Source organism: Lutjanus erythropterus, chromosome 17 (genome assembly GCF_056507025.1).
Source record: "Lutjanus erythropterus isolate fLutEry1 chromosome 17, fLutEry1.hap2, whole genome shotgun sequence".
Classification (NCBI taxonomy): Eukaryota; Metazoa; Chordata; class Actinopteri; order Lutjaniformes; family Lutjanidae; genus Lutjanus; species Lutjanus erythropterus.
In genome coordinates this window covers 26,482,478-26,497,920 of record NC_139333.1, presented here as the reverse complement: position 1 = coordinate 26,497,920, position 15,443 = coordinate 26,482,478, and the positions used below count along the sequence as shown (strand labels likewise).

The following is a 15,443-nucleotide window of genomic DNA, read 5'->3' as shown; positions in this document are numbered from 1 at the left end:
AAACATTTCTTCGGCCTTTCGACAACACGAAGCCCGCAGACAGGCTGAAAAGCAGCGCGGTGGATTCAGTGATCCATCATGCGCTCTTTTTAAAGATGGACAGCTTGTGTGGCCCACTTCGCCCATAAAAGAACAAAAGACACATTTAAGAACCATACAGGGTTTTTTTTTTCTTGTCTGAGACTTAACGGCAGCAATACTATAATGTAATATCTTCCAAAACCTATCACGTCCACACTCATGCGTAATTAAGTAAGAGTTAATGATTTTATAGACCTCAAGTGCTAATTAAGCTTTAGCAAAAAAAAAAAAGAAGAAGAGAGGAAAATGCTTTTTTTTTTTCAGCGTTTTGGCTGCGTTACAGTCGTCTTTTTCTTTTTTTGGCTCTATTTTACTCTGGAGAGTCTGATGGGGAAATCTCAACAAGTTGCGTTTATTTTGCAGCTTAAGTAACAACAGCGAACATTTTAATTTAAGATACACTGCAGGGCTGCATTACAGCACTACCTAATGTCTCTGGAAAAATGAGAGGAAGTCCATGTTATGGAAGCCCAGTTCTGCCAGTAAAAGAAAAAGAAATCCCCTTGGTAAGTCATAATAATAATAACAATTGTGATTAAAAAAAACTAAATTATTAGATAAAAGAAATACGAGGAAAAAGTCAACTGTGAGATACAAATTCAATTGTGAACTAATGTCAAAGTTAAGAATTCTGAGATTAAAAAGTGATAAAAGTTATGACTTTTTTAAATCCTAATTTAAACTTTTTATCTCATAATTATGACTGTTTTTTTCTTTTACTAGCCTAAATTGGCTTCCATACTATGCCTAAAAGTGAATACAATAATAAATATAAAATGCACAAGATGAATAAATATGTATAAATACAAATAAATAAGGCTGGAGACTAATAAGTTAAATTAATTCAGTAAATAAATAAATAAGAATGCATGCATCAAGACAGATCGATGAAGTCTTCTATAAATTAAAGGTAAAGGTTTTTTTGTGGAGTCTTTTCTGCTACAGATGAGTCAGTTTTGGAGCCTGCATGATTCTGTCCTGCGTGCAGCTCTGCGGGTAATAAGACCCGTTCACATCCATGTTCGGGTCTGTTGTTGTGTGCGTGTTGTACTGCGCGTTAAACTGCGGGCCGTGCGTGAAGCCTGCAGCTGGATATTTGGAGTATTCTGCTTGGTACGCCGGCTGACTCTGGTGCTGTTGGGACTTGAGTGGAGGGGAGGCTGGCTGGTAATCCCCGCCCAGATGGACATAACCCAGGCTCGACAGAGTGGGGCTGCCCGGGGCGGAGGGGGAGGATGGGGGTGAGATGGAGGAGGAGGAGGTGGTGGTGGTTGTGTTTGGGATGAGGCCCTGCACTCTCTCGTCCTTCTTCTGCTTCATCCTCCGGTTCTGGAACCAGATCTTGATCTGCCTCTCCTGCAGGTTGAGCAGGCTGGCCATCTCCACCCGCCGCGGCCTGCACAGGTAGCGGCTGAAGTGGAACTCCTTCTCCAGCTCCACCAGCTGCGCGCTCGTGTACGCGGTGCGCGTCCTCTTGGATGCCGGGGACGCGCTCGGACACTTCTCGTTGACGGTGAAGTCTGAAGAGACAAACAGAAAAAAAGGGAAGGTCGAACAGGTTGTAAACACTGAGGGAGAGTGGCTTTCTTTTATCTGCCAGTCTGATTCCTTTCACTGAGTTTGACATTAATCTTTCTGCATGTTTTCTCTTTGTTTTTATTTATTTTCTCTGACTCATTCCTTCCACTGAGCCTGTGGCTAAATGAAACGTTTTCTCTTTCTGATATCTTTCACTGGTCTGGATCTTGTTTATTTTTCATTTTTTGTTTTTGTTTTTTCTGTAAAAGAGCATGCATGCTCAGCCAACATGGCCTGTAAATAAAGGTTAGATAAATAACCTTTATTTTGTAACTTTATTTTGAAAAGCGCCATACAAATACATTTTATCTCTTTAAATGACATCCTGAACATGAAATGAGCCTAAAAATGCCCCAAGTTGTGTTTATCCTCCTGCTTCATGCCTGACTTCATTAAGAGCCTCCTGACCTTTTGACCCTGAGGAAACACACTGTAAAAAAAAATCACACTGAAATTTAGTGGAATCAACTAATCTTTCCTATTTACCTTCACATAAATATACAGTATTTATTTATTCGAGTCAATTAAACTCAAATTTTCTTTTTATTTTCATTACACTTCAGAACATGTTAACTTCTAACTTGAAGCCCTTTGACTTGAAATCATAAGCTGAATGAGTTTGCTTTAGGAGACTTCCCAGCATGCATTGTTTGAGAGTCAAAACATGATGGAAACTTTCTGTCTCTAGTACACTTCAAGATAATGAAAACACTGCAAAACATGAAGTCAGTTCAGTCACGCCCCCCCCCCTTATATTTGCAATTTGATTAATTATAATAAATGTTAAATGATATAAACATGAGTGTGACCAAAGAGAAGTTGGTTCAACTTCATATCTTCAGCTTATTTCACATGTTTTCTCAAGTACAGTTGAATTAATATCTTTGACTAGAAAAGTTTGTTTAAAAAATTACCTTCACTTGTCTTTTCAAATTCAGTCAATTTAGAATTTTAATGCAGACAGGCACTAACTCAGGCACTCACTAAGTTAAAACAAATTGTTTATTTTTACAGTGTATAAAATAATTTCCTCCAGTGCTGCAACTAATGATTATTTTCATTGTCAATTATTGTAGATTATTTTCTCGATTATTTGATTAGTAGTTTCGTCTGTATAGATTTAAAAAAATGTTGATCAGTGTTTCATAAAGCCCAAGATGACGTCTTGTTTTGTCCACAATCCAAAGATTTTCAGTTTACTGTCATAGAAAATTAAAGAATTACTTAAAACGATTAATCGATTATCAGTTGGTGATTAATTTGATAGTTGACAACTAATTGATTAATCGTTGCAGCTCTGATTTTCTTAATGAGCTGTGTCCTTTAAGGGGAGAGTCTAACTTGAATAAATAAAGGTTAGATTAGTAAATAAACAAAAAGTAGACACTAAAGAGAGAAAGGGAAAATACACAAACAAAAGCAATCAGTCACTAAGACCACACACACACTTGTTTAGATTGTTTAAAGTGGTTTGATCGTATCAGATCCAGCAAAACCACAGAAAAACAAACCAGTCTGATAGCTTCATTTGTAACAAGCAGTTAGAAGAGACAACTTAGCTATTTATTTCTTTACAGTATGCCCAGCTCCCCAGATTTGAATGCATACAATGACATGTAAAATAATTAAACCATATACAAAAACTATAATTGAAATGATTAGACACTACAGCAGTAATGTGATTACTTTGAGGTGTGCTTTTATTTAAGATGCAACTTATTTTTTCAGTGTTACAGATGCCTCCACCAAAGGGAAGTTAAATTTGTTATAGCCTTGTCTTTGTCAGTTAAAACATATCAAGTATATTATTAATTAGTGGACATATTTATGTTTCTTATATTAAATAATAACTAGAGTGTTTCAAGTAGTTTGTGAGTTATGAAGGAAAATGTGAAAAATGTTAGAGTCGCCACCAGTCTGCCCTGAAGGCTAACCACTATAAAGTGTGTGATATGGAGAGAGGAGCGATCAAGACTGAGATATTTTTAAAAATGGTGACCAGGAGCTTATACTCATGTAGTTTAGCTTGCATGTTTCTTCAAAAGTTCTGCTCTGTTATGGAAGTAAGACAAAATGTGGATATTTTGACAGATTTTTGTAGTTTTTCTTTCTAACATTCACAGACGGTTACAAGGTGTGAACAACTGTAAAGGCGGTACGGCTGCAACTCACAATTGTTTTTTATTATCGGTTAATCTGATGATTATTTTCATGATTACTCAGTCTATAAAATGTCAAAAAAAAATCATGAAAAATGCTCATCACAGAACCAGAAGTGATGTCTGCAAATTGCTTCTGTTAAACCAACAGTCCAAAACTCAGAGACTCTGCATCATAAATGACAAAGAAAAGCAGCGAATCTTCACATTTCAGAAGCCGGAACCAACACACGTCTGAAAATTCTGGTCGAAAAATTGACTGAAACAATTAGTTAATAATTATTAAAATAGTTGATAACTAATCTTCTTTTGATTGACTAATCAATGAATCGACCGATCATTGCAGCCTTACAGTGGTGTCAGAGTTTTGGTGTGTTATGGACAGTGTAGAGAGAGGAGGAATAATCGGCCGATATCATTGGCCCGATATTAGACTATCACAGTTACAAAGGTCTGTATTGGTATCGGCGTATATTAGGGTGTCATATATCGCATTGGTTCCCAATCTGGGGTTCAGGCCCCCCTTAGGGGGCGCCAGAAATCACAGGGGGTCACAAGACTTTTTCTCCTCTGAGGTTGTCAAAATTTGCACATTTTAACTAAAATCACAATTTTAATTTTTTAAAAAAAAGTCTGTATACAAAACTGTTTAAAAAGATGCATTTCTTTGTCCTTAGTTAAAAATAGTTAGCGACTTCGTACAGCTACGACTCTGTGAGCTCTGTAAGAATATATCATTATTGTTCTTTTGGTAAAAATCTGTTGTCTTGTTAAAAGAAAGAATATAAAGTTTATACTAGAAAAAAGGTTCTGAGAATAGTAACAATTTGATTGATGTTTATTTTTGACAGCAGAGCTTTGGAATTAATTATGAAAAAGGTCGGGAACCACAATTAATACAGTTCACGATAAATTGTTTAAAAAGATTATGATTAAAATAAAATTATGTAGTGATAATGGCAATATTACGAGTTGTTAACGTCACTCTGTTACACAGCAACAAACATGGCTGACAGCAGAAGACTTACAGAACATAATGCAGCTTGGTTTCATTTTTTTATTTGTATTGGCAGTAATATATATATATATTTCATCCTTTTTCTTAATTCAGGTTTATTGTTTATTCATGTTTTATATTTATGGTTATTTATAAGTATTAAAAATAGCAGTAATAGTCAATTGTTTCAGTGCCTTGATGTCAGTTTAAAGAATATCAGAAAATATATTGATACTGTAATTTTTTTTTACTCCCTAATATCAATAACAGCCACAACAATCCAGTATCAGTCAGGCTCTAGTCAGTAAGTGGATATTAGGCAGATATTTTTAGTTTTTCTTAATGTAAATACAGTTACATGGTCATATCTTTACAAACTGTAAAGGCCTTTGTATCTTGGGCTTTTATCCAAACATTTGATTTTACTTCAATTCATTTTGTAAACTTCTGTGATAATAAGTCTTTATGCCCTTTCAGTTTTACCTTCCTCTGTTGCAATCATTTCTGTTACTTTGTTTATTTTTGTTTGTTTGTTTGTTTGTTTTCCGGTGGAGCACTTTGTAACTTTATTTTGAAAGGAGCTTTGTTATTGTTTGTCTTTAAATGGCGTCCTAAAAATGACGTGAGCCTAAAATCTGAGCCAAGGTGTGTTTATCCTCCTGCTACACGCCTGACTGTCGCTTGATTAATTGCTCCGTGACCTTTTGAACCCGAAAAGGATAAAATACAAGATAATTTCCTCCGTTTTAGAGCTCGTTAAAGGGAGCATAAAATGAAAAAAAAAAAAAAAAAAAGGCCTCGTTTGGAAACAATCGTTGCCTGTTCTTTCTGTCATACAGACCTGCTGTGATTCTCCTGCCGTGTTTCTGCTCTGAGTGTCTGGACTCTTTCATCCAGGGGAAAATCTTTTTGCTCATAGGAAACTTGGCGTTTTGCTGTTTTGACCTCCGGGGAAACGCGCGCTCGAACGTCTCCATTTGCGCCAATTGTTGGTGTTGGTGGTGCGCGGCTGCTTGAAACCCACTGACATCATCCAAAGACCCTTTGAAGAAAAGGTCGTGCTGCTGCTGCTGCTGCTGGATGTTGTGCGCAGCGCTGCTTTTCTGCATTTCCATGAACTGTGCAGCGGCGGGGCCCCCTTTGACCTTCTGACGGAGCGCTGGCAGCCAAATGTCACATGGCAGGTTTCCAGAGAGCCCTGCGCTTCTGGCCTGAGAGGATCCAGGAAAAAAAAAAGAAGACGGGAGACAGAATCAGGGAGGAGACCACATGATCCATCTTATCAACTCAATAGTTCACTGACATGAATAGCAAGCCTCTCCTGGCCTGAGAGGCAACGGAAAATTAAGAGTTGGGTGCAAATAAACCCTCCGAGAAACACAAATCCGAGGATAATCTTGTAGAATCTGGGCAGAAATTAAGTTATTTTCCTTTTGTTTACACCTAACAATTAGTGTAACCCCTTAATGTGGCTCATTTTCTTTTTCATTATGTTGTAAAACAGCTAAAACAAAGGATATTTAATGGGTAAAAAAAAAACATTTTTATGATTAAAAGTGGAATGCCAACAACAACAAATGGCAAACAATAACAAGGGTGCAACTAACAATCTGTAGATACAGATTCACATTTTCTCGATTGTTCAGTTAGTAGTTTGGTCTATAAAATGTCAGAAAATGGTGGAAAATGTTGATCACTGTTTCCCAAACCTCAACATTACATCCTCAAACATCTTTTTTGTACACAATCCAAAGATTTTTTTTTTTTTTTTAGCATACTGTCACAGAAGAGTAAGACAAACAGAAAATCTTAACATTTGTGCATTTTTTTTCTTTAAAAAAATACTCAAATCAATGAATATTTGACATCTAATGGGTTAATTGTAGCTTTACTGAAATTCAAGGATAATCTTGTGAACAGAAATGAAATTATTGCCCTGTTGTTTACCCCTAATAATTTGTATAGACCCCACTGGCCCACAACTAGGCTCATTTTCTTTTTTTAAAGAGCTAAAATAAAGAATATATAATGTTATCAGGATAAGGTGCAAGATTATTTTTAGGATTATTTTTCTCTTAAAAAGAATAAATGAAACACTAACAATAATGGCAACAAGAACAAGTGGAAAACAGTAATGAGGCTGCAACAACGATTAATCTGTAAATTATTTTCTCTATTAATCACTTAGTTGTTTGTTTTGTTCACATTCAGAGACATTCAGGTTACTGAAGAAACCAGAAAATATTCTCATTTAAGAAGCTGGAACCAGAGAATTTTTACTTTTTTTCTTGAAAAATTATCAATCAGTCTAATTTTCAACATAGTGGGAAATTAATTAAATAGTTGACAACTAATCATTTAATGGTTGCAGCTCTACAGACATCTAAAAGGAATCTTTGAAAATTTGGGCAGAAATTAAATTATTTTCACATTGTTTGCACCTAAAAATTAGTGGCATATGTGAGGCTCATTGTCTTTTTCATTAAGAGCAAAAACAAATGATACAAAATGATTTAGGTTCAGGAAAAAAAAGGTTATTTCTCATGATTTCTGTTTTTAAAATGAAAAATAAAACACTAACAATAATGACAAACAATAATACTAATTATTCAGACATCCAAGCATAAATAGGCCCATAAAAATAAAATGCATTTAATATGAATATGAAAGTAAAGACTTTTTTGTTCTTTTTTAATAGTGTGTTTCCTAAAACTACATTAGGCCTGACGATTAATAAATAACAGCCTTCAGTTAATGGATAGTCCTGCATGTCTCTAACATTTTCAAGGGGGAGAATTAAATGTTATATCACAATCTACTAAAAAACTCATCCATCAAAAAGCACAAAATAGCTCATACAAGAGTCCATTGTGCGCTGCAGGCAGCTGTTTTATGGCCCGAGCTGAAACAAAACGCAATAAAACAAAAGAAAACCATCTTTTCAGCCAGAAATCTTAATTAAATTTAATCCCTCTGAAATTAAACAGAATTATAAAGCAGCAGTTTTGAGGAGTAAAGAAAGAAAGAAGCAGTGAGAGAGGGAGAGAGGGAGAGAGAGGGAGAGAGAATAAGTCTGGAGGCATGCAGCTTTATGAACTCTGGTTGAACCGCGGCTGGAGTCAGGCTCGTAAATCATAAAGACACATAACCCAGTCCGCGGCACAACACCCCGGCTGGCTGCCTTACCTACCTTCACTTCACAATCTACATTCATCCCGCACTGAAACAATCCTCGCGCAAACAAATACACCTCTCTGTTTCCCTTCTCACCTTTTCTTTTCTTTTTTTTTTTCTTTTTTTTGTGTGTGAAAACCTCGCAGATGAGAATAATCCTCCCTGCAGCAGAGGCGGACAGAAAGCGGCTCTCCCTCAGCTTTAGATGATCAGATGTGACGGTGATGGTGGTGGCTTTGCATGCCGGTGTGGTGGTGGAGCAGAGTGGACAGTGTTTCTGCAGCTCACACCGCCCTGCGTAGCATTTCTGCACACAATGTCAGCCTGTGTGTGTGTGTGTGTGTGAGTGTGTGGGTGTGTGTGTGTGTGGGGAAAAAAGAAGCCCTTTCTGCTGATCATGCAAGCTCAGTTTCATATATGGTAATAGCCCCTGCGATAAAGATCAGACATTTCTATATGGCAAATTGACTACCTCTAAATCTTTATGGCAATTAGACTGAGAGTGAAGATCCAAAAAACATTAAAGGTGGCTGAAGAGAGGCCAGGAAGAGCTGAAATATTTTGGCAGTGAACTCCATTTTAAGTGGATTTAGATAAAGAAAATGGTCTGTTTGGAAGACGCCTCCCACCGCCACTGGCATGAATTAAAATGAGCCAAAAAAAAAAAAAAAAAAAAAAGCTGCAGGTTTTTACGTTATTGCATGGTTGTATTTATTATTTTATTATTTATTATTATTTTACATTATCATAATCTTTAATGTTAATAAGACGTTAATAAAGGGGTTGAATCCCCCATGTCTAGATATGAATGTAATAATAATCTAATAAACTGGTTTAATCACCAAGTCTAGAGTTATAAATGTTAATAAGACGTTAATAATGCCTGTAGTTATCAATGATAATACATTTTAAGTTTAATCTCCCATGTCTGTATTTATGAATATTAATAAGATGTTAGTAAAGGGTTCAATCACCACGTCTGTAGTTATAAATGTTAATAAGCTGTTAATAAAGGGTCCAATCGCTACGTTTGTAATAATAAATGTTAATACGCTGTTAATAAAATGGTGTAATCACCACGTTTGTAATTCTAAATGATAATAAGCCATTAACATTGGGCTTTACTCCACAAAGTCTGTAGTTATAAGTGTTAATAAGCCATTAATAAAGGGTTCAGTCACCATGTTTGTAGTTATAACTATTAATAACACGTTAATAAAGGGTTTTTAATCACCACATCTTTAGTTATAAATGCTAATAAGCCCTTGATAAAGGCGTATAGTATATAAATGTTAATATGTTATTAATAAAGGGGGTTAATCCATCACGTCAGTTGTTATAAATGTTCATAAGCCCTTAATAAAGGGGTATAGTCATTGAGTCTGTAGCTATAAATGTTCATGTGCCCTGAATAAACGGGTTTAGTCCATCAAATCAGTAGTTATAAATATTAATAAGGCATTAATAAAGGGGTTTAGTCACCACATCTGTAGTTATAAACGTTCATAAGCCCTCAATAAAGGGGTTTAGTCCATCACGTCCATTGTTATAAATGTTAATAAAGGTTTTAACATTTAGAAAAGGGAAATGTTCTGTTAAGAAGACGCCTCTCACAGCCACTGGCATGAATTAAAATGAGCCAAAAAGCAGCTTGTTTTATTTTATTTTGTTTTATTTTGTTCTGTAACATTGAAGCTGTATTCTCAGTGTAGAAAATATATGAACACACAGGCAGCTACATCTCTGTTCTGTTTAAACACTCCTGGGAACTTGTCCAGCGCTGTAATAATAAATTCAAACATCCCATTTAGGAGCGATGCCAGAGACGCCATAAATTACTCGGGCAAAGAAAGCTATCAGTATTTAGTCTGGGTGTTTTTTTACACACTCACATACCAAGTGCATTACGTCTTGTTTATGTAATGAGATTTTCTTTTTTTGTTTCTAATTTAAATGAGTGATCCGATAGGGTCATTTTAAAGCACTAAAGTGGAGACAGACAGACAGACAGACAGACAGACAGACAGAGGTCAGCAGCAGCGTCCATTAAAAAGTTGAGACTGTAATAATGAGGCTCCGGACAGGAGCTGCTCTGGTTTACATGGTGACCATCAGACTGTGAGCTGCAGGGAGATCGATCGATCGGCAGCTCTTTGATCTCTCATCTTCATGTTTTGCTCGATCGCTTTGATTGGCACTGAAAGGTAATATTTAACTAAGTAGCGTTAATTAATGCTAATGAACACCTTTGATCTGTGAGCCGAGCACGTCTCTCCAAGATGATTTGAATAAAGAGTGAGCAGATCTGTGCTTTTTGTCCATCTGTCCAAAAATAAAAGTTCTGTAAGCCGTTTTTTTTTTGTAGCTGCTGTGTGAAGGAGCTTATTTAGTTTAATTTTAAAGAAAATGATGAACAAAATGGCTTCGCATAAAAGATCAAAACATACACACGTGCGCTCAGCTGCAAGTTAGTTAGGTATAAATGGCTAAAGCTCATACGGACCAATGCAGCAGTCCTGAAGACTCATTATTCAGTCACATCTCCTGGATTGTATTAGGGAATGTAGTTTCCACAGTTATAAATGTTAATAAGCCATCAATGAAGGGGTTTAATCTTCCACATCTGTAGTTATAAATATTAAAAAGCTGTTAATTAAGGGGTTTAATCCCCACGTCTGTATTAATTAGCATTAATAAGCTATTAATAAAGATTAATAAGGGGAATAACACCACATATGTAGTTATAAATGTTAGTAAGATGTTAACAAAGGGGTTTAATCAACCTATTCTGTAGTTATAAATATTAATAAGCCGTTGATAAAGTGGTTTGATCAACCAAGTCTGTATACATTAATAAGCCAATGAAAATGCGGCTTAATCAATCATGACTATTGTTATAAATGTTAATAAGCCATTAATAAAGATTAATAAGGCGCTTACTGCACCATGTCTGTTGTTATAAATGTTAATAAGCTGTTGGTTTAATCACCCAGTCTGTAGTTATAAATGCTAATATGCCGTTAATAAAGGGTTTAATAATCAAATCTGTAGTTATAAATGTTAATAAGCCATTAAGTGAAGGCGCTTAATTGCCACATTTGTAGTTAGAACCAGTAATAAGGATTAATAAAGGGGTTTAATCTACCACACCTTATTATAAACATTAATAAGACATTAATAAAGGTGTAAATCCAGCCCAGTTGTAGTTAGAAACGTTATTAAGACGTTAATAAAGGGGCTTATTCCATCACACTGTCGTTTTGAACGTTATAAGCTGTTAATAAAGAGGTTTAATCACCAAGCCTGTAGTTATAATTCTTAACAAGTCATTGATAATGGGGTTTAATAAACCAAGTCTTTAGCCATGAATGTTAATAAACTATTAATAAAGGGGTTTAATCACCGAGTATGTAGTTATAAATGTTAATAAATAGTTAATAAAAAAACAATACTGAGCTCCACGTGCTGATGAAGGCCATGAGATGTGGCTTAAAGCTGTGTAAATTTCCACCGACCTGGACGTTTTTGTTATGGAGGAATTGTATTGATTTGTACTGAAAGGTGCTGCATATCAATTAGGATACATAGGTGTGCCTAATAAACTGGTAACTTATGTGGCTGTATGTGCCATAAATCTCACTGATAGCCTTTATGGTGCCATAAAAAGTGTCATATAAATACAAAGAAAATCAGCAATAAGTGCGCTGTCTTCAAAAAGTCTAAATCGTCCTGTGATATACGAGGCAGAAGAAGAGGAGGAGGAGGCTTGAGGGGGACATGCAGATGGACCGACACGATAAGTCAGTGTAGCGTCCTGAATGAAGACATACAGTATAAATATAAATTCATATTTGATCCCCGTGGCCTGCAGTTATCATTCAGATATGACAACATCCCTGAGCTGCACTTTACATCCCATCTTCATCACACCACGGCGAGCTCTGCGCTCTTTATGCTGCCTGTCTGATGTGTGATGGACATGTACACACACACACTCCTCACCCCACACACACTCCTCACCCCACACACCCACCACACCCACCACCTCCACCCCTCCATTCAGTCTGCAGGCCTGCTGACAAATGCAGCGCGCTGCAACCTGTCTTGTCAATTAGCTGCAGGAACCACGTGTCCACCAGGAGGGGATTTATGCCTCTGAATTAATCCAAAGAATCAACAGTAGAAGCAACTTCATTTCCCGCAGACAACGTAAGCAACAGACAAAATAATTAGAATAGATTAGAATATAATTAACATTTTAAAGTACATAAAATAACTGTTTTCAGCTAAATAAAATAATAATACTAATAATAATTTTCCACATCAAAAAAATGAGATATCAACACATTTAATGAATGGTTTCTAAGACACTATAATAGAGCTGTCAGCAGATTTAAGTGTTTATTATTTTATTTGTCAACAACTAGATATGATGGCATTAGTGGAGGCTGCTATAAAAAAACAGATAATTAATTATAATAATAGTAAAACTACTGTAATAACATAAAACACCTTCATAGAGCAGTTATAATTGCTGACTAATAATAATTATTATTATAATAAACACTTTAAACTGTCTTTGCATCCTCAGAACTGCATAGACTCAAGTGTGCGATTATGAATGTTAATTAATCATTAATAAAGGGGTTCAATCGCCAGGTCTGCAGTTATAAATGTTAATAAGTGGTTAAAACGTCAGTTGTGCTGTTATAAAGGTTAGTCATTGATAAAGTCTTAATACATCAAGTGTGCCGTTATACAATAAGACATTGATATGTCATGTGTGCCATTATGAATGTCCAAAAGTCATTAATAATGTTTTAATACATTAAGTATACAGTTATTAATGTTAATCAGCATTAATAAAGTAGTTTGATACATCAAGTGTGCAGTTATAAAAGTTAATAGGCCTAAGTCATTAATACAAGGTTTTAAGGCGTGCAGTTATAAATGCTAATAAACGCTTAAAACTGTCCTCATATCAGCTTGCAACCACGTTATAGTGCGTCATAAACCATTCATTTGCTGTTCATACCGCCTACAACGTGATTATTCCCTCAAATCAAACCCAGACTCACACTCTGACTCCGCCTCTGCTCTCCTGTCCTCAGCACAGTAAAAAATACATCTTTGGTAAACTTACTTTTTTCCTTTTGGATCTCATCTCCTCCTCGGTGCAGTCTGCAGCCCGTGCGTCTGTTGGAGCTGTTTGTTGAGGTCCTCCTCCTCACATTTCCCTGCAAACTAAAACTCCTCCTCGACTACAGCAGCCGGCAGCGCAGTGAAAAGAAGATAAATGATGCGCCGAACAATGGCCCTCATTGAAGGCCTGTCCTGCAACTTTCACAGATGTCATATTCTCCAACAATGTGCAGCTAGAAGGAGAAGAAGAGAAAAACACTCACAGAAGCGTGTTTAGTTTGGTGAGGGAGGCCTGCAGCTCTGTGCGTGCAGAGCCCCTCTCACAAAAACAACATTTTAACACATACTAACAAGCACAGAAAACATCAAATATATCAATAATATGTATATTATACGTCATTAAATTATAACTGCGGACATGTAGACAGCAACTGCTATTTTCTGGGGTTTTAAACGAATGTTTTTCTTCTTCTCGAGGTGAAGTGTCATCACCTACATAATCCCCAAGACGCGAATTTGTGGCTGCTGCTACATTTACACAAATTCGGATCTACAGGGTATATATAGATGACAGCTCGTCAGAAACTGCAGCCTCCTTAATAATTATAATAATGTTAAAATATTAAAAACAATACACTCAAAGTTAGGAATGCAGAGATTTTACTTTTTAGACAATCTTATCTCTAAACCTTTTTTCGTTAAGCCACCTGTTATATAGTCTTTATAACGTATTATTAGTGTCTTTGTTAATGGTTAATAAATCAGGTTTGTTATAATAAGCATAAGTGACAAATTCTGAATTACCAGGTTGTGAAATATCAAGTTGGCTGGTTGGTTTTCTTTTTTGAAATAATGCAGTTTCTATTGATGATCCATTTATAAATTCTGACTGGTTTCTTATTTCCTGATAAGCCATTGTTAATAAAGTGGTTTAATAATCAGTTGTGCAATTATAAATAATAAGTCATCAGTAAAGGAGTTTAATCCACCAAGTGTGCACAAGTGTCCATATTAAAGTGGTTTAATACATCAATTGTGCAGTTATAAATGCTAATAAGTCATTAATAAAGTGGTTTAATATCAATTGTGCAGTTGGAAAGTGGTTTAATCCACCAGGGTCTGTATTTAAATGGCAACAGGTTTAGTTCATTCATAAAGTAGTTTGATACATAATGTGTGACGTTTTAAATGCCATTAAGTCGTTAATAAAAGGGTCTGATAATAATACAGGGGTTTAATCCACCAAGTCTAACTATAAATGATAATAGGTTTATGTCATTAATAAAGTGGTTAAATACATCACATGTGGAGTTATAAATACTGAATAAAGTGGTTTAATACTTCAGGTCTGCTGTTGTAACCTGCCAACCCTAATAATGTTATTATTTATATCTTTCAGTGGCTCTAAGCTTTGAATAATTATTTATTTATCATTAATAAAGTCATCAAATTCCAAAAACATCATATCCAATATACCCACAGGTGAGGACCCATATTTTATGACTATGACCTTATATTATGACTGTCTTTTTTCTGTAATAGTTCAAGAAATCATAAACATGTTTATGTCACATTATGAGCACTTATAGGAGTAATGTAGCCATGTGTGTCACTGTCACAGGCTACAGTTATAAACATAACCAGTGAGGTGTTCTCATGCTCGGCACGATGGTATTTGACTCATTTTTACTCAGGTTTCATCTGCCTTCAGGCTCACAGTGATGGAGGAGGCACTCCGATCCTTTACTAAAGTAAAAGTACTCCATTACAAATAAGCAAAGGCTGTATCAAAAGTAAAAGTACTCAACCTGCAGAAACATTCCCTTGTAAGTAGTTTGTTAATACTGATTCATCAAGTAAGCAGCATGTTACTGTTGTAGCTGTGAGATGGAGCTGTACAGTGGTTCTCAACATAGGGGTCAAACCCCTCCAAGGGGTCAGCGGAAAAATCTGAGAGGTATCATTAGGATTTTATTGATACTGATGTCAATACTGCTTATCAATACCGCTGCTTACTGATACCTTTATTGATATCACTCTCTATATTTGGAGCATAAAAATAGAGGCATGAAACAAAAAGATTCAACAGTTATTGCTCTTATTCAGAAATAACAAGTTAAATTGTTTCCTGAGTTAAGTGAGTTAGAAAAGTGAGCCCACACTTATGAACACTTTGCTTTTGTCAGCTAATTTTCATAAATACTTATAGTAATATTGTTTGTTCGGGAATTTATAAATCTTTCTGTAATGACCAGTGAGGAACCGGTACTGGTTTAGTACCAGTTTTCAATACTCATCCCTAGTTTTGAGAT

At 35.8% G+C, this 15,443-nt stretch overlaps 1 protein-coding gene across 2 annotated transcripts; it reads right to left on the bottom strand.

Annotated features, from left to right (window-relative positions):
• Window positions 1-674: 674 nt before the first annotated feature.
• Window positions 675-13,363, bottom strand: LOC146312341 (homeobox protein Hox-A3-like). Of its 2 annotated transcripts, none has more exons than XM_084741321.1 (3): window positions 13,133-13,363; window positions 5,657-6,026; window positions 675-1,601 (listed from the first exon to the last, which is right to left on the bottom strand). In XM_084741321.1, the coding sequence occupies exons 1-3, from the start codon at window positions 13,151-13,153 to the stop codon at window positions 1,021-1,023; spliced, it is 972 nt and encodes a 323-aa protein (XP_084597447.1). In that variant the 5' UTR covers window positions 13,154-13,363; the 3' UTR covers window positions 675-1,020. The 2 variants fall into 2 exon arrangements, with proteins under 2 accessions (XP_084597447.1, XP_084597448.1); XM_084741322.1 differs by lacking the exon at window positions 13,133-13,363 and adding an exon at window positions 8,086-8,643.
• Window positions 13,364-15,443: the final 2,080 nt, after the last annotated feature.